General features: G+C 36.6%; 1 protein-coding gene and 1 pseudogene across 2 annotated transcripts in view; one reads left to right on the top strand and one right to left on the bottom strand.

The window, feature by feature from the left end:
- The window catches only part of SLC16A7 (solute carrier family 16 member 7), a 151216-nt gene that overhangs the window by 69950 nt on the left and 57911 nt on the right, over positions 1–23355 (top strand). For both annotated transcript variants that reach the window (XM_054718919.1, XM_054718918.1), the window contains 2 exons: positions 20038–20169; positions 22636–22882. In XM_054718919.1, the coding sequence (XP_054574894.1) occupies positions 22666–22882 (217 nt within the window). In that variant the 5' untranslated portion in view covers positions 20038–20169; positions 22636–22665. The remainder of the gene's footprint in view (positions 1–20037; positions 20170–22635; positions 22883–23355) is intronic.
- LOC129149706 (activated RNA polymerase II transcriptional coactivator p15-like) lies at positions 15081–16281 on the bottom strand (annotated as a pseudogene).

Here is a 23355-nt window from a genome sequence, read left to right as displayed (position 1 = left end):
CCATGCTGATGGGTTCATAATATATAAGTTAAATGTTCAGGTGGCTAAAGTTTCACTAACTTAGAAAATTTAAAATGTGAGTAAAATAAAAATATATGGGTAAATATGAAGCATTGCCATTTAAGTGTGAAGCAATCTGCAAGCAATCTAAGCATAAAACAAGTATTTGACTTACGATGATTAAAAACTAAGTTTGAAATTTTTGAAGAGTCTACTTTTTCTTTAAGTTGAGTATGTAAAGATTTCTTATCTTTTTTAAAGTAGACTCTTCAATTTGTCTTGATTATTAGATAGTTGCATTCAGAACCTGGCTTGTACATATTTAATATGTAGGTGCTATTGGCTGTGTCCAGTGGATATTTACCTACTTCTCACTTACTTATTGAGAATATGCAAATCAGGTTACCATCAAAAAGTTTGTCTCTGCTCATTTAGCCCATTATCCGATGTTTTCCATGAATTGCTAAAAAGTTCACGGAGACCCTTTGACAGTTACCCACAGATATTAAACACACACACACACACACACACACACACACACACACAATCTATCTAAAAATGAGGAAAAATAGAGAGTATCAATGTTTTCAATGTTGTAAAGGTAGTAGATGTTGGAAAATTTACCTCAAAATGCCAGCATTACAGTTAACTTGCTTTGCAAATCCTATGTAAACCATACATCCTTGTATTGAGCCTCTGTCAGGTGGGCTATGAATGGGGGTTATAACAATAATAGTAGTGTTTCCTTCACTTGTTTAATATGAGAACCATGTAAATTCATATAAAACTACCTTGTAAACTATAAAAATTACAAAGCACTTCCTGGGGCTGCTATAACAAAGAGCCACAAATGAGGTGGCTTAAAACAACAGAAATGTATTACCTCTTAGTTCTAGAGGCTAGAAGTTTGAAATCAAAGTGTCAGCTAGGCTGGCTTTCTTGGAAACTTCTAGGGAGACGATCCTTCCTTTCCTTTTCTACCTTCTGTTAGCCCCAGGCTTTAGCAGCATCATTCCAGTCTATGCCTCTGTCTCCATGTGGAATTCCCCCGTGTGTTTCTCTGTCTTCACATGGCCATCTTCTTATAAAGACACCTGTCATATTGGCTGAGGAGTCCACTCTATTGCAGTATTACCTTACCTTGACTTATTATATTACCTATTTTCAAATAAGGTCACATCCTGAGGTATTGGGGGTTAGGATTTAAACATATTTTACTTGAGAGACACAATTCATCCCATAACTGTCTTCCTTCTGACCCACCCCAAACGCAGGTCCTTCCCATGTAAAAAAGATGTTCACCCAATTCCAACATCCCCCAAATCTTAACCATTTCAGCATCAACTTCTAACTAAATTAGTATGGGTGAGACTGGGGTTTGGCCCTTCCAGGGGCAAAATTCCTCTCTATCTGTGGACTTTTGAAGTAAACAAGTATCTGCTTTCATGATACAACAATGGGACAGATGAAATAGACATTCTCTACAAAAAGTAGAAATTGGAACTTCAATCCCTTCTATTATGCAGAACATGAAGTTCTGCCTCCTTGCCTGCTTCCTGTTCCAGATTCCAGCAGACTCATTGTTTCACCATATTATGCTTTGGGTCAATGGAGATGTTTGTTGTTATTGGTTTTATTATTATTATTTTGGTTAGTTATTTAATTTGGTTTTTCGCTTTTCAGATTTTATTTTCCATCAGCATGTGCTTGCACCAGAGTGGTTATATCCAAATGCAAATTTACAGAATTATCTTGATCTGCTCACTAACTTTTGACTAAAGTTGGACAGCAAATAATCAAACCTGAAGTGGCTGGCAGTTCTGTATTGTCTGTTGCAATGAGATAGATCTGCTTTGTATTCTAATTGGGTGGGTTGCAAAAGTGGCATTATTGAACGCTTACCTAGATGGAAGGCTATGCCAGCTCTGTACCAATATTGTTCTGCAAGAGTACTTTATAGTATGAGGACTTTAATTCAAATGCAGTTTTAGATCTAGTCAATTATTTGTACCAAAGCTTTAACAAAGCCATGGAATTCTGTGCTATAAAGTATAAAAGATTTGAATATGACTTGGGATATTTTGTTGGCAGGAAGTTTCCATTTCTATCACTTTTATTATAAATTAACTTATAAGGCTTTTATAAAATTTAGAATTTTGAACAGTATAATATGCATGTCAGGATGATTTTGCTACATAATACTTCACCTAGAATGAAGCTAATCTATTGGATAGAATTTTTAGCATTTTATATCTGGTGTAGGACATCTACCAAAAATGATGAGTTAGTTTTGGCATAATTAACAGTGAGCGGTTCTTTCAGACAGTAATTGGCCAATAGATTCAGTTGTTACTTGAGGCTAGATATGGAATATACTAGAATGACCATGTCATCAACATAGACAGAATAAGTATTGATGATGAGATTCTGATGATATTGAATAAAATTAAACCTAACTCAGTAAGGTGAGTTAATTAGAGACTAGACAGATTGGCAGGGAAAATAGGCTTCTTTGTCCATTGGTAATGCTTACTATATTTAATTTTTTAGCAATAACATTTTATATTAACATTTAATTAATACATTTTATTTTTACTGTAGGTTAAAATCATAAAAATAGTAAATAACTGTGTCATGTAACCTAGGAGGGGATAGGCAACAATGAAAAACATTATATTTCTTACCCATAATACTGAATTTATATTTAGAAACACTTTATAAAGATGGAACTATGAGTTTCATTTTGTTTCTCAGTTCTTTCAAATGACTTCAGTCTCTATAGGACTTTCCTGTGATATTTTCTGGGGCATCATTGGTTGTCTAACAGAAAGAGGAAATCAACTTTATTTGTTAGTTCTCCAAGTATCTCAGGATCTCTTTACCAGTAATCTTTGCAAAATATATATTATATTTTTCCCCCACTTGATTAAATCATGCTCATCATTCAAAACTTAACCAAAATGTATTTACGATTTCCTCTGGCTGGTTTAATTATACTTCCTAATATAATAGTTATCAACCAAGACCAGTTTTTCTCATCAAGAGTTTGGTGAGAAAATTACACCTTCAGGCCATAAGTCTTAGAATGGATTGGATTAACTTATCTCTTGTGCATTGAGTTGCCTAATATCTGTACAACACCATTGGGAGAACTGAGAATAATCACTCAAATCGTTTTTTGTGTTTGATGGTTCAGATAACTCCAGGCATTCCCCTGTGTTTCTCTGTCTTCACATGGCCATCTTCTTATAAAGACAGTATTATAATCTTTCTCTCCACCCCAGTCCTGGATTTGTTGTTGTCTCTCAAAGAATTTTATAGTCTGTGAAGTCATAGATTGTATCTTGTTCCATCATTATATTCCTAATCTAGCACATTGAACTCCTTCCATGTAGTTGTGTGAGAATTTATTTGTGAAATAAGTGATGATATGAAGGAAGCTTCTTCTGGCAGAACTTTGATGATAATCATATCACAATATCCAATATGCAAGTCTAGATAACATAAAAACTAATGTTAATATTTGAAAGATCCAGTCAAGTGGGGAGCGTTGGGCTAATCTATAGTTATAATTGTCTCAGAGAGTGATAGCACTGATCTTCGGCTCTCAGGTCATTCTCTTCATAACTGAGCTGGCCTAGGTCAGCAAGGATGAAGATGGGACAAGGCATGTGTCTCTCATTATGCAGCAGGCTAGCTTGGATTCCAAGTTTATAGGGTAGTAATGGCAAGGGTCCCAAGAATAGAAGAGAGGAGGAGCTCAAATGCACAAATGGTTTTCAAGGATCTACTTGCTGTTGCATTGGCCACAGTGTATGGACTGATTGTTTATGCCCCACCCAAAATTGTGTGTTGAAGTCCTAACCCTCAATGTAGTGGTATTTGGAGATGGAGCCTTTAAGAGGTAACTGGATTATGAGGGTGAGGACCTGGTCTGATGGAATTATTGCCCTTATAAGAAGAGATACCATAGAGCTTAATTTCTCTCTGTGTACATGCACCAAGGTAAGGCCATGGGAACACTCAGTGAGATGGTGGCTTTCTGCAAGCCAAGAAGAAGATTCTTACTAGACCCCAACCATGCTGGTACCCTGATCTTGGACTTCCAACCTATAGATGTACGTGAAAATACTTTTCTGTTGTTTAAGTCACCTAGTCTTTAGTATTTTGTTATAGCAGCTCACAGAGACTAATGCACATAGCAAGTCACATGGCCAAGCCCAGAGTAAAAGTGAAAGGGAACTATTTAAAGAGGTGAATACAGGGAGGGGAATAATTTGTGGCCAATTTCCCAACCTACCATAATTGTGTTACTATACAGTCCTTGAATAAGTATCATGCATGACTTAATAAAAAATATGTATTTATAAATTAATGAATTAGTTTCTTTTGGTATAAAACATTGAAAAGGAAAGCTAACCCTTTAGAAAAAATGATCTGGAGTCAGATATTTTGATATTATTCAGTGCTTACACATCATGCACTTAATTATTAAGTGTAGTTCATGAGTATTATATGTTTTACTAGTTTTGCAGATGATCTTATATTCCCCAGTGGATATATTCATGAGACCAAATGATAATGCAGGCTAAATATTAATTAAACTTACCTTCATGAAATCTGTTCAAAACTTAAAATCTCTATTATTTCATTGTCAATCGACCTTCAGGCAAATTGTCAAGAAATTTATGAGGGTACCATCATGAATATGTGTTCCCAAGTGTCTCTTGGGTAAAATATGACTCATGTCATTCTTGTTCTTAAAATGATTAAGCCTCAAACCTGAACTTGACAGCAGAGTCATTGTACAGATTGATGTTCTCAATGACTCACATTTGACAGATTTTTGCTTCTGATTTATTATGCTTCTAGGTATAAACAATTTACCTCACTTTTTAGTATTTTTACTATGCTCTTTTACTAATTGGGTGAAAAATTTAATTTCTTTTATACTGATTTCATATGCATTTAAAATAAACTAATTTTAAATTACTTTTACTTTATTAAAACATATCATTTTAATGTTTTTATGTATGCTGATATAATTTTGCTCTTTTCTTTTTTATGTCAAGTAGCTTCTGAATTTTTAAAAATTTGTACCTAACAGAACAATAATACATACATATATATGTATATTTACCAATTATTTTATTAACCATGATCTAGTCAAGCACATCGAATGTACTTGAAAAACGATAATAATTAAGTACAGCCCCCACTAAATGAGTTTGTAATTTCTCAAAAATAAAAAAACTAAGAAATCACTTTTCTCTTACTCTTCAGGAGTACTTGAATAATTATAATATTTTAAAATATTTTTTAAAGTACACCACATTAAAAAAGAAAACAAAGTGCAATAAATGGAGTCAGGGAGAATAATATAAAATTCCTTCCTACAGTATTTTCTTCTATTAAGTAGATAAGAGAAAATTATTATTTATTATATGCTTTACCAATATAGATTTGATAAATACAACCAATTTTAAGTAACATTTGCATAAGTTAGAAAGAAGATTCATATAATGCATATTCTGGAGCCTACCATTCAACTGAAGAATTCACTAGAAACATCTCTTGAAATGATTTTCTTCTTCTTTTTCATCCTCAACCTACTCCCTAAAGAAGTAACCATTTTTTAAAACTTATTAATTTATTGCTTTGTGTGGGTGTGGGGGGTATCTGTGTTTCCCAGTTTTATTGAGATACAACATTTTGTAAATTTACGACATAAAAACATGATTTCATACATATATGAAATGATTGCCCCAATAAGAGTAGTTAACACCTTCATCACCTCATATAATTACAATTTTTTTGGTGGTAGAATAATTAAGATCTATTCTCTTAGAAACTTTAAGTATATAATAAAGTTTGGTTAACTATAGTAACCATGCTACGGTATATATTAGATGCCCAGAATGTATTCATCTTATTACTCAATGTTAGTACCCTTCATTCAACATCTCCCCAAATCCCCCATCAGACAACCCGTGGCAAGCACCACTCTACCCTTTGTTTCTATGAGTTTGATGCTTTTAAATTCCACATATAAGTGAGCTCAGGCAGTATTTGTCTTTGTCTTATTTCACATAGCATAATGCCCTCAAGGCCCATCCTTATTGTCATAAATGGCAGAACTTCCTTTTGTTTATGGCTCAATAATATTCTCACACACACATATTTTCTTTATCCATTCATCCATGAGGGGGCACTTAGGTTGTTTCTGTGTCTTGGGTATGGTGGATAATGCTACAGTGAATGTGGTGTGCAGATATCTCTTTAAGACAGTGATTTCATTTTCTCCAAAATGGTATTGTATTTGAACCCAAAAACCTGGCATGTGCCTGAACTGGCAACATTCCAATGCACGGGACGACACCCAACCGAGTCACACCAGGTACCACGGTGGCTCTTCTAATTTTATTTCTACCAACATTATACCAAGGTTCTCTTTTCTCCATGTACTAGTCAGTACTTGTTATCTCTTGCCTTTTTAATAATAGCCCTTCTAAGAGGTGTGAGGTGATATCTCATTGTGGTTATGATTTGCATTTCTACAATGATTATTGATATTGATCTCCTTTTCATATATCTACTAGAAGCCTGATGCACAAAGAATCATGCTAGAATGGGCTTTCCTTTCCCTGGCTGCGGAAGGAAAACTGGTGCCAGTAGCCAGGTGAAGGAAAGTCTATTGCACGATTCTTCGTGCAAAGGGCCTCTAGTTATTATATAATGACCTTTGTTTCTTGTTAGAATTTTTTACTTAAAGTCTATTTTGACTGATATAAATACAGCTGTTCCAATTCTTTTGATTACCACTTGCATGGAAATATTTTTCCATACCTTTCCTCTGCACCTGTGTGTGTCCTTAAAGCTGGTGTGAGTCTCTTATAGGCAGTACATAGTTTTATCATTTTTAGTTTTATTTTTTTGTTGTCCATGTATCCACTCTATGCCTTCTGATTGAGAATTTAATCCATTTACATTTAGAGTAATTATTGATAGGTGAGGACTTACTGATACCATCTTATTGTTTTTTTTTTGGCTATTTTATAGCTCTCTTTTCCCCTTTTACCTCTCTTGCTGTGGATATGCTTTAATCTTCTCTTTGTCTTTTGTGTATCTTCTGTAGGTTTTTGCTTTGTGATTTCCATGAGGATGATATAAAACATGTTATAAATATAAGTCTGTTTTATGCTGATAACAACTTTGATCACATATAAAAACTCTACCTTTTACATCCTTCTCGCAATCCAACCGCTCACCTGCCTGCCTGCCTGATTGCCCCTAACTACTCACCTGCCTGCCTGATCGCCCCTAACCACTCTGCCTGCCTGATAGCCTGTAATCCCTCTGCCTGCCTGCCTGATTGCCTCTAATTGGCTCCGCCTCGGCCCCCGCCACCACAGCTTCATCTGGAAGGATGTCTGGAATGATGTCCAGAATGTCATTCAGCTGTCCGGTCTAATTAGCATATTACGCTTTTATTATTACATTTTTTTTTTATTATTTACTTATTTATTTATTTATCCTCACCTGAGGATATTTTCCCATTGATTTTTAGGGAGAGTGGAAGAGATAGGGAAAGACAGAGAGAAGCATCGATGTGAGAGAAACACATCGATTGGTTGCCTCCTGCAAGTGCCCCAACCAGGGCAGGGCCGGGGAGGAGCCTGCAACCACGATATGTGCCCTTGACTGGAATCAAATCCAGGACCCTTTGGTCCACAGGCCGACACTGTATCTACTGAGCCAAACTGGCTAGAGTATAATTATTATTTTTAATAATAAATCTTCCTTCCTACTCTGTGAGGGCTTATCTAGATTACTATAATGAATTTCACTATTTTGCTGATATATCCTCTATCTCCTTTCAACCATTTTCTTAACCCTATCTTTAGGATTATTTTCTAAAATGCAGACTAACTAAATAATTCCCTCACTCATAAAGCAGAATAAAAATTAAAGAAAAAAACAATAGTTTGAATTCTCTAAAATGTCTCCCACTAAATACTTCTTGGAATCACATGAGATGAGAGAGAGAAAGAGATCAAATGACTTTTTCCATTACTGTTTCTCACCATTGCTAAGGCCATCAGTGGAAACAACAACAACATTGCCTATTTAAATAATAAAGGTTCATGTCTCTTAACACTCCCAAAGTAACTGATCCTCAAGGACCAGAGCTGAGGTGCAGGCTGTAATGGCAAAATGTTCCTTGTCCTAATCTACACCAAATTTGATCTTCTGTATCCTAAAACATCACTGTATACAGAGATTTTAACTTCTGTATTTAAAATCTTTTTCCACTGGAATCCCCTTTCTGCTGTTGTCCCTAGATTTGAAATGTTGTCATTCTAGTGAGCAGGCCGGAAGGGATAGCAACTTGTTCCTATTTCAGATGCTTGTCATGCTGTCTGTCAGGCTAGGGTGTTTGGTATGAGCAAACAAAAGCCAGAGAGCATCATGCTCTCTTGTGGAGCATGAAGGAATGTAAAGGAAGCATTAGGACAAAGAAGTAAGTGAGAGCTTTTCATCTAAGGCTGAAGCAAAGACAGAACAAGCCTGAGTGAATGGCGTGGAGCTGAATGGTACCCAGTCAGGCAGGAGAATCTCTGGTCTGGAATGCTTGGTAGATGCCAGGGTGTATGAGAAAAAGGCAAGGTGGAAACAAAGTTAAACTAATGAAATGCTTAATTTAAAGATGGTGCTTGGAATTATTGGATGTCTTCTGCCCAGTTGGCAGCCAAACCTGGAAGAGAGCAGCCTTTAGGAGAAAGCTAAGGGGGAGAAAAATGAATGCAATGTGCAATGGGGAAAGGTTTCTAGTAGTTTTGTTACTTCTAATTTGCTTTGGTACACGTATGTCATCAGTTCCCAGAGGACTGTATTTGTTTATTTATTCATGTATTTTTGTGGGAGCCACAGGCTTGACCTGTGTAGTGAGAAAAGGGGAAAGGGAACAATAAGAGTTTCTTCTCTCTGTGTGATGATGCTTCTTTCTGGTGACCTTCCGAAAGTGATAAGCAGGATCCAGCTAATTGATTTATTTTCAACAGCTCATGTAGCTCCAATCTAGGTTGTATTTAAGTTCGGGTTCATTTTTTTTTTTTTTTTTCAGTCAGCAATAACTTCATGACCAGTGTTTAGTGAATATTACAGAACAATAACATCAAATTCTAAATACAGGGCTGGAAATTGTGAATTCTGTGGAACTTCACAGTGAGGCTTCCTTAGAGAGGATCTTCATAGTGAATCTTCAGAATGTCATAAGCTGTCAGGAAAGTGATCACTTTCAGCTCTACCTCCTATTTCAGCTAGGTTTCATTGATCGTTTATAAGAAATGACAGCAGTTAACAGTCCCCACTGATGTCAGTGTCTTAAAATTTGTAAATTTGACAAGAGGAATATCTTTTGGAATGTTTGTAAATAATGTTTATCATTATTAATCATCTTATTTAAATTCTATTGAGCAATATATGATTGACATGATTCCTATTTGGTAGTTTATAGTATAATATTTTTAAATTTAAGAATATATAAATGGAATAAATGGGAAACAAAGATGTATTGTGTATGAATTGTACTATTACATACTTCTTTAAAACATTTTAAGTATTAATATGTGAAGAGTTGTTTGCATTCTTTGAAAAATATCTTCATGTGATTTACTTGCAAAATCAAACTAATTGTCCCACTTTTATGGGAATATATTTTATTTATTTTTTATTGAATTTATTGAATTTATTGGGGTGACATTGGTTTGCAAAATCATATAGGTTTCAAGTGTACAACTCAACACAACATCATCTGCACACTGCATCATGCACCCATGACCCCAAGCAAAGTCTCTTTCTGTTCCCATTTACCTCCCTTTGCCTACCTCCACCTACCCTCCTCTTTTCCTCTAACTATCAACACACTGTTGTTTGTGTCTATGTGTCATCCTTCCTATATAATAAAGAGGTAATATGCAAATTGACCATCACTCCAACACACAAGATGGCCACCCCCATGTGGTCAAAGATGGCCACCCCCATGTGGTCAAAGATGGCTGCCCCCATGTGGACACAAGATGGCCACCACAAGATAGCAGGCAGGGGACAGCTATTGTGGGTGATCAGGCAGTTGGGAGGGACCAGGCCTGAAAGAGAGGGCAGTTGGGGGTGATCAGGCCTGCAGGGGAGGGCAGTTGGGGGAGACCAGCCCTGCAGGGGAGCAGTTAGGCGTCTATTAGGCTGGCAGGGGAGTGCTTAGGGGGTGATCAGGCTGGCAGGCAGAAGCAGTTAGGGGCAATCAGGCAGTCAGGCAGGCAGGCGAGTAGTTGGGAGCCAGGTCCCAGATTGGAGAGGGTGCAGGCTGTGCTGAGGGACACCCCCCCCATGCACAAATTTTGTGCACCTGGCCTCTAGTGTATATATATATAATTTTTTTAAGTTAATCCTTTCACTTTCTAGTCCCCCCAACACCCCTTCCCTCTGACAGCTGTCAGTCTATTCTATGTATCCATGCCTCTATTTCTAATTTGTCCCCCAACACCCCTTCCCTCTGATAGCTGTCAGTCTATTCTATGTATCCATGCCTCTATTTCTAATTTGTTATTCAGTTTATTTTGCTCATTAGATTCCACATATAAGTGAAATCATTAGATTCCACATATAAGTGAAATTATATGGTATTTGTCTTTGACTGATTTATTTCACTTAGCATAATAATCTCTAGGTCCATCCATGCTATCTCAAAAGGTCAAAATTCCTCCTCCTTATTCTTTTTCTTCTTTCTTTTTTTTTTTTTAATGCCTGAGTAGTATTCCATTGTGTAAATGTAACACAGCATTTTTATCCACTCATCTACTGATAAGCACTTGGGCTGTTTCTAGATCTTGGCTATTGTAAACACCCTTCAGTGAACATAGGGGTGCATATATTCTTTCAAATTGGTGTTTTGAGATTCTTATGATATATTCCCAGTAGTGGAATCACTGGATCAAAAGCAGTTTCAGTTTTAATTTTTTGTGGAAACTCCATACTGTTTTCCACAGTGGCTGCACCAGTCAGCATTCCCACCAACAGTGGGTGTAGGATCCAATTTTTCCACATCCTTGCCAGCACTTGTTGTTTGTTGATTTATTGTTGGTAGCTATTATGACAGGTGTGAGGTGGTTTCAATTTGCATCTCTCTGATAGTTAATGATGCTGAGCATTTTTTTCATATGTCTATTGGCATCTGTAGTACCTCTTCATAGAAGTGCCTAGACAGGTCCTTTGCCCATTTTTAATTGGGTTATTTGTCTTCCTGGTGTTTATTTGTATAAATTTTTTTTAATATATTTTGGAGATTAACCCCTTATCAGAAGAATCATTGGCAAATCCTGGGAACATATTCTTTTAAAGCAAAAGACAATATACTTCAATATTTTAATCATGAGAAATGAAAAGCTATTCAGATGTATACCATCATCTGAGGATGTCATACAAGAGCTTTTGTGGAAACTAAATTGTTATTTAGAAATTGAATACAATTCTATGCACATTTAAGGAACTAATACTTGACCTTTAGTAGCCTCTAGTATTTAATTAAGCACATGGCCCTGTCTGTTTACATATTAGAATTTCCTCACTTGTTACTTTCAAAAGAACTTTTCCCATAGTTTTTAGAACCTTGGAAAACTTGCTCAGATACTGTCTATCTGTCCATTAGTTATTTTTGAATGGCAGTAGCATTTTCCCAGAGAAAGGGAGAAATATGTTTTTCACATGCTAAGTTTATAAATAGGACTATTTTGGTGTCAGAGAATCAAATATGAGCTGAAAAGGAACCTCAGGGAACACTTAATCCTATTCTATTTTTTTTTTTTTTTTTTTTACAAAAAAGGAAACTAAGAACCAGTGTGAAAGTCACTTGCTCAAAGGGTTACAACACTTTATTATAATACTGTGACATTTATTGTGATATATGTATTTAAATTATTCAGTGTAGTATCTCTGTACATCACATAAAGCAAGTTACAGGACACTGGAGTCATTCTAATCACTTGGTCATTTTACATTTCCAACAGTCACTATTCCTTTATATTCAGGCTGGTAGCACATTTTATAGTGTGACCCTTTGAACAATATTTTTTAAAGTATTTGGTTCTAGTTAGTGCAAACAGTAACTCAGTTCTATGTGAGACATGTCTCTCTCAATAGATTTTATTATAGGAAAGTTAAGTGTATTAGACCTTTTGGGACCACGCCATTGATCATTTCTTCATCAACACTCCCACTATTTTGCAAACTGAAAGAATTTACTAGTGTCTGACTTAAGCCTATAAAGAGGGTATTAAAGCTGAAACCCATTAAAATGAACCACCCAGTGAATTTAGAGAAATGGTATTTGTCAGGATTCTAAAACTTTGAAGGAAAGGACTGTGGAACTCTTAGGAACTTAATCAAGTTATTAGTTGTGTCTTCTACTATACACAATAAATGAAATTAAATTGGTGTTTTTATTTTTTGTTCATAATCATTTGTCTCCTACCCATGCTTCTCATGCTTCCATACCCACTGACTTTGAGCTAAGCTATACTATCTAATAAAAGAGCAATATGCAAATTAACCACCACTCCGCTACTCACACAAGCCACACCCACCAGCCAATCAGGAGTGAGTATGCAAATTAACCCAAACAAGATGGCTGCAGCCACAGAGCAAACAGGAGGCTTGGGTTTCCCCGGCAATGGAGGAAGCCAAGCTTTCCGCACACCCTGGCCGGCCCAGGCCTCCACTCAAGGCTACAAAGTTTCAATTATAGAAGATAAATAAATCCGAACAAAAATGGCGGCAGCCACGGAGCTGGAGAGAGCAGGAGGCTTGAGTTGCCCCCAGCGATGGAGAAAGCCAAGCTTCCGCAGCCCTGGCCTGCCTTGGCCTCCACTCCAGGCTGCAAAGTTTCAATTATAGAAGATAAATAACTCCCATATACCAGGGCCTCCGCTTGGGTCACTGGGGGGCATGGCAGGCCTGCAAACCACCACAGGCCCCTCACCAAGGCTGCCCCATACCCCAAGGAAATCCCCACCCTGATCTGGCACACCCTTCAGGGCAAACCAGCTGGCCCCCACCCGTGCACCAGGCCTCTATCCTATCTAATAAAAGAGTAATATGCAAATTGACCATCACTCCAACACACAAGATGGCTGCCCCCATGTGTCCTGACTGGAAATCAAACAGTTACCTCCTGGTTCATAAGCCTACGCTCAACCGCCGAGCCACATCTGCCACTTTCTTATAAAAATACATGTGATTGCTTTTAGAGACCACTTGGATAATCCAGGATAAGCTCCGCTCTTCAATTCTTTAACCTAATCAGACCTTTTTGCCGTTAGTCGTAGTCTGTTGGAGTTGCTATAACAAAATACTGTTGACTGGGTGGCTTTCTGAAAGCTGGAAAATCCGAGGTTAAATAGGTGATAGTAGATTCGGTGCCTGGTGAGAACCAGTTTCGTGGTTCATACATGGCCATCTTCTTGTGTCTTCTCACAAGGCAGAAGGGGTAAGGGAGCTCTCCTGATGGCCTTCTTTTATAAGGGCACTAGTCCTATCTCAGCCTATTCATGAGGGATCCACCCTCTTCACCTAGCCACCTTCCAAATTCCCCCTCACAGTGAAGATTAGATTCAACATATGAACTGGGGGTGAGGGTATGCACAATCATTTAGTCTATAGCATTCCACACCTTGTCTTCTACAGTTCAAGTTCTCTCTCATGCAAAATACATTTATTTCATCCTAATAGCCCCAACAGTCTTATTCCAGGATCAGCTTACAATTCGAAAGTCCAAAATCTCATCTAAATGTCATGGAAATCCAATATGGATAAGACTTTAGGTATAATTCATCCTGAGGCAAATTCCTCTCCAGCTGTGAACTTGTAAATATTTCAAAGTATAATGGTGAGGCAGGCATAGGATATCTACTCTCATGCCAAAGGGAGAAATAGGAAAGAAGAAGGGGGTAACAGGTCCTAAGTAAACCCCAAACCCAACATTAAACTTTAAGAGCAAACAACGTTGTCATAAGGTCAAGTATAATCTTCTTTGACTGGATGTTCTGCCTTCTGGACTCACTGGGGCTGTAGTCTCACCTCCACGACTCTCATGGGTTGGAGTCCACTGGTTCTCCAGGGCTCCCCTAGGCATAGCCTAGTTGGGGCTGTCTGCCTGGGCTCTACCCTTGGTATCTATGGCTCTTCCTGGGTGGGTTCCCAAGCCTGCAGCTCTGCCAGGCATCTTTTGAAATCTAGGTGGAGACAGCCATGCCCCCATGGCTCTTGCATTCTGCACGCAGGCAGAGATGGTGAAAGAGTTTGTAAACCATGGAAGTTTATCCTCCAGAGGAGTGACCACAATGACCCCATACTCGGGACCACTGGAACTGCACCTGGGGCAGCCAGGGGGCTCAGTGCTGGAGTGCAGAGAGCAGAGCCAATGAGTGAGGCACCACATGCCAAAGTCCCACATGCTCAGACAGACCCTCCTTTGAAACCACTCTGCCCCTGGGGCCCTGGTACTCTGCGCCTGTGAGGGATGAACAGCTTTAAGGATCTCTGAATTGTCTTGGGAGTTATTTTTCCACTGTCATATAATAGTTCCGGCTTCTGTAGAGATGTATGACTAATCTTGTGGAATGGTGTTTTGTCCATTCCTTTAGTGTTTTTCTTTTTTACCACACTTTCTCATTCTTTTCAGTATGGATGGTCTGAGAACTTTCCAAATATTTAAGTGCTGCTTCCTTTTTGATTAACAGTTCTGCCTTCATTTATTTCTCTCTTCTGAACATTTTGAATAATGCACATTAAAAAAATGTATTCTTACAAATTGTTCTGCAATCCAAATATACAATAACTTGGAAAACAACATTTAAAAAACAAAAGCCTTGGCTTGGGGGGTAGGAGTAAGCTGGAAGGGGGTAAATTTGGCGGGAGGTGGGGAGGCATATGTAATACCTTCAACAATAAAGATTAAAAAAGAAAAGCCAATGTAAAAAGACAGATCAAAACAACTAGAACAGTACAGGTTTTATATGGCTCTGACTTTACAGTTTTCTTACTACATCATCAATGTCAGAAATCTGTTCCTTCAGCTGGCTCCATTGCTTGGGATTTAAGGAAATACCTTTTCTTCTGGTTTCATGTCACTTTCTGGATCCATCCAACATTCTCTAACATCAATTAGGACTTTTCCTTTCAAATCCCAAATGCTGACAGACCTCATTTTCCCAATCTGAAACATTCTCTATTGCTTAGAAGATGACAGGCTCTTGAAGCTTCAGTAGTCTTTTGCTTCTTATTTTATTTTACTTTTTTATTAAATTAATTGGGGTGATATTGGTCAACATGAACATATAGGTTTCAGATGTGGGTTCCAATGTTACAAGATCTGCATATTGCACCATGTACCCACCACCCAAAGTCAAATATTCTCCTGTCACCTTATATTAGGACCGCCTTCTCCCCCACCCCCTTCTGGCAACCACCACAATGCTGTTTGTGTTCATGAGTTTTAGTTTTATATCCCACATATGAGTGAAATCATAGCTTTTCAATTTTAGCTTTTTCTGACTGACTTATTTCACTTAGTATAATGTTCTCAAGGTCCATCCATGTTGTGGCAAATGGCACTATTTCATCCTTTTTTATGGCTGGGTAGTATTCCATTGTGTATATGTGCCACATCTTCTTTACCCAGTCCTCTATTGCGGGACACTTTGGTTGTTTCCATGTTTTGGCCACAGTGTGTAATGCTGAAACAGGGATGTTCGCTCTCTCACCGCTCCATGCTCACCCTGCTGGACTCCCCGCTCCCTCTGGCCCCACAGCTCTCTGCTCCTCCACTCTGCCAAGGGAAGTGCCTGCTACTGCCAGCTTTCTTCCTTCTCCCTGCAGGCCAAGCCCTGAGCTTTCCTTTCTGCTCATTTTCCCATTTAATTCCGGATGCCCACCTTTACGTGTTTCGGTGTGCGGGTCTCTCAGGTATGCATCTGTGTTGAACAGGTTTCTTTGTTGAATTATAGATGGTTAACTTGTTGAAATGTCCAGGAGAAAAGAAAAGTTGAGCCCTTATGCTGCCATTCCTCTGACATTACCAGTCTTTTGCTTCTTTATACGTTTTCCTGAAGAAACTTGCTTTTTCCTCTTTAACTTTTTGTCAACTTCACTGTCAGAATCGCTGCCAGAAGAGCTTGAAGAAACAAGTTTCTTTGATTTGGGCAGTACTCCGCCCCTGCAACCGACCATCCCTGTGCTTGCTCTCTTCTGACTTCTTTCTCTAAGGAGCCAGGAGGAATCAAGGCCACTCCCTCCACATTTTGCTTAGAAATATCTTCAGCTAAATGTCCAATTTCATCACAACTTCTACAATAGAAGTTAGAAGATGATCATAATTCAGCCAAGTTCTTTTCCACTTTATAACAAGGACTGTCTATCCCCCATTGTCCAATAACATTTTCCTCATTTCCATCTGAGACTTCATTAGAATGGTTTTTATGTTCTGTATTTCTACCATTTTCTATTTAAGATGATATGTATTCTTTTAAGAAGATCTAGACTCTCTCTATAGCTCTCTGCTTTTCTTTCTGGGCTCTCATCAGAATTGCTCTCAACAGTCCATTTACAGGCAATAACCTTTTTCTAGTATGTACCTCAAAATCCCTGTTACCCAGTTCCAAAGCCACTCTCACATTTGTAGGTATTTCAGGGAGCTCTCTGGGACCTCATTTATGAGGGTACTAATTCCATTCACGAAGTCTTCACTCTAATGACCTAATTGCCTTCCAAATATCTCATCTCCTAATACCATCATATTGGAGATTCGATATTAACATGAGAATTTTTGGGGAACACAAATATTCAGTGTATAGGACCATGTAAAGCATATTACAGATCTGGGGGTTAGGACAGGACATTCACATCCTTTTGGCAGTCACTACTCAGCCCACTATAATTGTCTTTTCAAAATTCTTAAAGTACAGTGTTAGGGGAACTGTTTAGTATGAGATATCAATGTCTAATTTTTCATAAATAATTCTGAGCTGGTTCATATTATTTTCCCTAATTTGCCCATTATAAAAACAACTTTAGTTAGTTTGACCCTTATTACAATTAACATTTTCAGAGTCCATTAACTACAGCTATAATTTACATCTAAAAATAGGTTTTGTGTTACTGACATTTTGTGGGCCAGGCACTATTGATACCTCTCTTGTCTAGTTGTCAAAGTGAATCAGTCAGTAGGATTTAAAAGATGGTCCACTTAAAAACAAACAAACAACCTTCCAGGACTAGATTCCAATTTTAATTCAGTTATGTGTTGGAAAAGAAAATATTTGGTTCAGCTTAATTCCTGTTATAAAATTGGGTGAGTTGTCACCTAAACTTAAACATTGTACATTAATTTGGCATTCCTATATCCTTTTATATAATAAAGAGGAAACAGAGAGCAAAGGAGCATATTAATTCCTTTAGGTGAAAACAGGCCATTTTAGAGGTAAGATGTAAAGAATAACTTGTGCTTTATCTCTAAACTATCTTAAAAATTTATTGTGAAACCAATAGTCTCCTAACCACTATTGATTTAATTTGGGACTAGTTTGCTAAGTACATTATTTCTGGACTGTATTTTGAAACATAAACTTCTGGATGCCAGAGACCCGGGGTGGGGAATGTCTGGCACATGTGCATGCTCTATAAGGCCTGCAAAATCATTTGGTCTGGCCCTGCCAAGGCATTAGGGGGGAGTTAATTAAATGTTTGACCAAGTACAGCAGGCTAATTTTTAAGTTGATAATTTTGTATGGCCCACAACTGATGTTATAAATATCCAAATGGCTCTTGGCAGGAAAAAGGTTCCACACCCCTGGCATATACTATTAAATTGATGTATCCCAAATTAGATTTGGTAAGTTGAAGAAATAATTATTCATAAAACATGTAAAGAAACATTCTGATATTCTGTACAACTGAATGAGAAAGACCCTTGAATGTAATACTAGAGCCTAACTATTGACCATTGCTGATATTTTCATTACTTTTTTTTTCTTAATTCTCACCCAAGGATGTGTTTTTATTAATTTTAGAGAGAAAGGAAGGGAAAGGGAGAGAGAGGAACATCAATGTGATAGAGAAACATCAACCAGTTGCCTTCAAAATGTGCCCTGACCAGGAATCAACCTGCAACCTTTCAATGTATGGGATGATGCTCCAACCAACATAGCCACACCAGCCAGGGCGAGTTTCATTACTTCTTTATCCTAGATCTTCTTCATAAAGTAATCAGCCCAGATTGATTTCTAGAAGATAAGGCAAAGTTCTTGGGGGTTAGCATATCCTCCCACATAAGTTTTTGAAAAGCACTTTGTGGGAGTTCAGAATGAGCCACCCCAATATGTGCCTCTGCGATGTGCAGATTACTTTGAGCTAAAGGCAAACCTAGTCACAGCTCAGAAGAAACTTCTGCCCCTCCCTTTACTACCTAGAAGGACTTGAATTAGGGGAGGCCGGGGGGGAGGTCAGTGGGAAGAAAGAAAAAGAAAAGAGAGAGAGAGAGAGAGACATATGTTGGTCTTCTATTGTTTTTTGTGTTGTCTTTCTTTAGTCAAACACACAAATTCTAAAATACTATCTTTTATTTTTAAAACTAAAGGCCAAGATATGCATTGTATAACAATATCTGCATAAATGTGTATAAAAATATACTATATTAATTGATGTAGAGAAAGGAATGTAAAATCTTTCATTATTTCCATTTCTACCAGGGGGGAAAAGCTCTAGATATGGATTGGTCTACACTAGTTAGGTTAAGGTGCTGTGAAAATTTTATAGAATTTAGAATATGGACTTGTCAAAATTTCTGATGGAGCTGCTGTGCTTGAGTTATCTGGCTTAAAAAAGTCACCAAGGCTCCCAAGGATGTGAGCCTGTACCCACTGCTGTGACCCAGACTTAGGAGACCCATTTAGGCGAGCTCATCATTCTCAGCACAAGTTAAAACTTTAATTTTGGCTTTATCTCTCAGATTTTATCCATGATTTTCTAATTTGCAGTCTTCATTGTAGACGCTTCCCCTCAGTTAGTTTCTCATTGACTTGGCTACTAGAACGCAGACCAACCTCATCTGACCTGGCGGCTGGTCAGCTTTCACTCACCACTTCAGGTCAGGTGACCCTGGATGCAAGGAAGGCGACTGGTTATGTAATAGGAAGAGTTGACTTTTTCTTAGTGTTAATCTAAGCAAGGGAATGTTTGGACCAAACCAAATAAACTCTTAAGTACCAGCTGCTATACAGTCATCATCAGATTTAAGATGAAATAAAGATATTTGATGTATTAGGGAGGGTTAGCAGGTTCATCAGCTGTCCAGACTTGATTAGGAGGTATGAATTCTAAATCAGAGGATTCCTAAAATTCTTTTCTTTCTCATGACCCTGTCTGTCCCATTGTAAGACATGTGTATTATTGATAGTATTTCTAATACTTTTAAACTTTCTACTTACTTTCATTGTCTTTGGGGATTTTCTTTAACTGAATTATACTAAATGAATGCCAATATATTCCCTTCTCATATTAGTGGATATGTAATCTATTGTTGCTTATTGTTTTAAAAACTAATTCTTCATTTTATATTTTTGCTCATGTACCTATTTAATCATTTTGTTCATACTTTAGTTGTCCTTTTAATGGATTGGCAAAGAAATATAAATCTAGATATGTGTGTGTGTGTGTGTGTGTGTGTGTGTGTGTATGCAAGGTGAGGCAAAAATGGTTTATAGTTGTTCATATGGAAAATAATAAAAAATTAATAAATAATAATATATGAATAAACTTTGTGTTTTGCATACTCACAACTGTAAATCTACTGTTGCCCAATCCTGTATATTCAATTTTTCTCATTATTAAACCTTGGTCACAATGTACTGGAATGAGTTATAGCTAGTGGCTCCAATGAGGCTTGTAGAACTCAATTATACATGTAACCCTTGTTTTCTATTTCTTTAGATAATCTGGAGTCTGCTCTACCTCTCTTCCTCTGTATTGCCTTCATATATCACACTTCAAGGAATAGTGACTGGACTTACCAAGTCCACGTATAAACCAAAGAAGTCTGTTCAAGTGTGAATCTGTCAACAGGTAAAGTTATACTCTGTTTTCTTGATTATGCCCACAAATAAAAGCCATAAATTGTATAAGATATAGAATTGTGCATGGGAAAATAAATGAATCCAATGAGTGTGTATGATTTGGACCTTGACTATTAGTCATCTCAAGAGTTGTTAATAATGAACAGGTGACAAACTTGAAAGTATAATTTTTCAAGGGTTAATTGGTCTTGGGTTTACATCGCAATGATTTAGTTAAGGTGTCATCAGATTTCAATTTATATGAAAGAAACAAAACAGGTAGAAGATAAGGAAGTGTTAAGAGGTATATAAATAGTGACTTGTAATTTGTAGCATGCGATTACAATTAAAATAAGGAAATATGCTGGAAATAGAAAATAAAAGATCATATACTAAGATAAACTGCTAAATTATGCAAAGAGAAAAAACAGCTCAATCATATAATGCTTTCACTTTTTCATTTTTTAAATATATTTTTATTGATTTCAGAGAGGAAGAGAGAGGGAAATAGAGATAGAAACATCAGTGATGAGAGAGAATTATCGATTGGCTGCCTTCTGCCCACCCCTCACTGGAAATCTAGCTGGCAACGCAGACATGTGCTCTGACCAGGAATCGAACTGTGACCTCCGGGTTCAGGCAATGAGTTCACTTTTTCTGTGAGCATAGATTTCTATCTGTAAAATGGAAATCTCAACCTAGCTCATTAGTAAATTTTAATATTAATATTTATAACATAATTTAATATTAGTAAATTTCAGTATTATTCACTTCATATGATTATCTAAAAATATAGAATTAAAATTAGTTAGAAATGTTATTATGACTTTTGAAATGACTGAAAAATAAATCATCCAGTTGTATTTTTAAGTGTTTACTATAGCAGATGTAATAAAAGCTACAAGAGTTTAAACTCATGAATTAATAATGAAAGTTTTTTTCCCCCTTTATACAAGTAAGATAATTGTAGAATAAGGACTTTAAATTTCATAATTATTTTTACACTCTGGTAATAAAACAAAGTAGATGCCCACATAAATGCCCTTTGGTATTTTCCTTAGTATCCCTCTATGTTTTAAAAAAAGATATTTTCAAGCAGTAAGAAATTTAACTACTTTAAAATATACTAACAAACTTTACTAATATGTAAATTCAGATTCTTCAGACAACTTTCAAAGGCCGATTGCTGTTTCCAACTCATTTAACACACATGTACAATGTATTTTTCTCTTTCATTCTTAAAGGTTATACTTTTAAAAATACATTATTTCCAGTGCTCCTGTGCTATAAGCCAAAATTCAAATTAAATATATAGATAATTTTGGTTATTGCCAAGAAAGCAAAAATTATTACAAAAGCAGACTGTAAATATACCGAAGACATTCAAATCTTTTCATGTCATCGGTGTGTATCAATTAGTAGAACAGGGCAAATAAATGGTGATCAAATACTGGAAGTCCTAATCAGACCAATTACACAAGAAAAAAATATCAAAGGCATCCAAATCGAAGTAGAAGAAGTAAAATTGTCTCTGTTTACAGATGACATGACCTTATTCTATAGTAACCCAAAGATTTTGCGAAAAACTATTGGAACTAATCAGTGATTCAGTATTAAAGTTGCATAGTCCAAACAAACATTGGTGTTAGGGAACAAAGTTGTTTGTAATGTAATATCAGTTGTATGAAATGATGTGTGATCATTGTTTCCACAGGAGAGTGGGTTGTTCTACACCATAAAGCAAACAGTTATGTTCCTCGGCTTATCCAAATAGACAGTATCTTTCTTTCAACAAACAATAAAGTACTATCCATTTGACTAAGAGAATATCATTGCTACAAAAAATATGTAAAATCTTTCATTCACAAATTTTCCTAAACCTATAAATTAGAAATTATATGGTTGCAATTCCAACATGACCTAAGTTAATTTTAATGCAATTCCAACTTGGAATTGCATTAAAATTAACTTAGGTCATTAGAACGATACAATTTATAATCTTATAGGTTTAGAAAACAGATCTATGCTGAAATATTTTTAAATACCCTCAGTTATTTTTTTAAATAAATGGTTATATAAAAACTCAAACATTTTGGATTAAAAAATTTTCCAGTTTTAAATGATGCTAGCTCCATTTTCTTTATACTTAGAAATCAGATTGAGATTGCTTTTATTTTTTTTTTTTGCTTGGTACTTCAGTACAGATCTGAAATGTTAACTTCTCTTCAAGTAATGTTTGCTTCCATAAACAAATTAAATGCTTTTAAGTCCTAGCACATAGCAGTCAAAGTTACATACCTCATTTCATTTTCAAGTACCTTTTCTGAAAACTTTCTGAGTATAAGGATATTAAAAAATATTCATGAAAAATTATATAGTTGTAGCTGTAACTGGAAAATACTATTTTAATGTGATCAAGAGTGAAATGTAACATTTAAAATAGGGTTTAAACCTGTATTTCATTATTTGAATACAGGTTACCTGAATTTCAAAGAGAAGAGCAGAAATGCCACCACCTGCAGGTGGCCCCCCACTACATCCACCTCCTGATGGAGGATGGGGCTGGGTAGTGGTTGCGGCATCTTTTATCTCCATCGGATTTTCATACGCATTCCCCAAAGCCATCACAGTATTCTTCAAGGAAATTCAGCAAATCTTCACCACTAGCTACAGTGAAATAGCATGGATATCATCCATTATGCTGGCTGTAATGTATGCAGGAGGTAAGGTTCTTTTGAATAAATATAATTCTGGATTAAGAAAACAATTTGTCCACCCTACAATGTTGTACATGTAGCATCTTGGCATATTAGAGCCATTTTTTTTTCATATGAGCCACTTAAAATCAACTAAATTGGTAATTGGAAGGGAATTTTTAATAATTTTAGTGATTCAATATCATAAACTATTCACATCATTCTGGGTCTTACTAGAATATTTGTTTGAATGAGGATTTCTTTGTACAAACTAATATTTACTAAATCATGGACCTTCTGAGGGTCCATTTAATTTGGAATAAAGTCTATATACTACAGTGTTCGTATCATCTCTTACGATTGCTACAATTAGTAGAAATGTTTTCTCCTGAATGAGAAAGAACCTCACCTTGTTGACAGTTGATAAGCCAAGGAAGTACTTCACCTTAAGCTGTGAAAATGGAGTGTAATTATGTACCTTTTGGATCCATTCAGGTTTG

This window comes from Eptesicus fuscus, chromosome 7 (genome assembly GCF_027574615.1).
Source record: "Eptesicus fuscus isolate TK198812 chromosome 7, DD_ASM_mEF_20220401, whole genome shotgun sequence".
Lineage (NCBI taxonomy): Eukaryota > Metazoa > Chordata > Mammalia > Chiroptera > Vespertilionidae > Eptesicus > Eptesicus fuscus.
The sequence above is the reverse complement of the archived record's forward strand: the minus strand, read 5'-3'. Positions and strand labels throughout refer to the sequence as shown.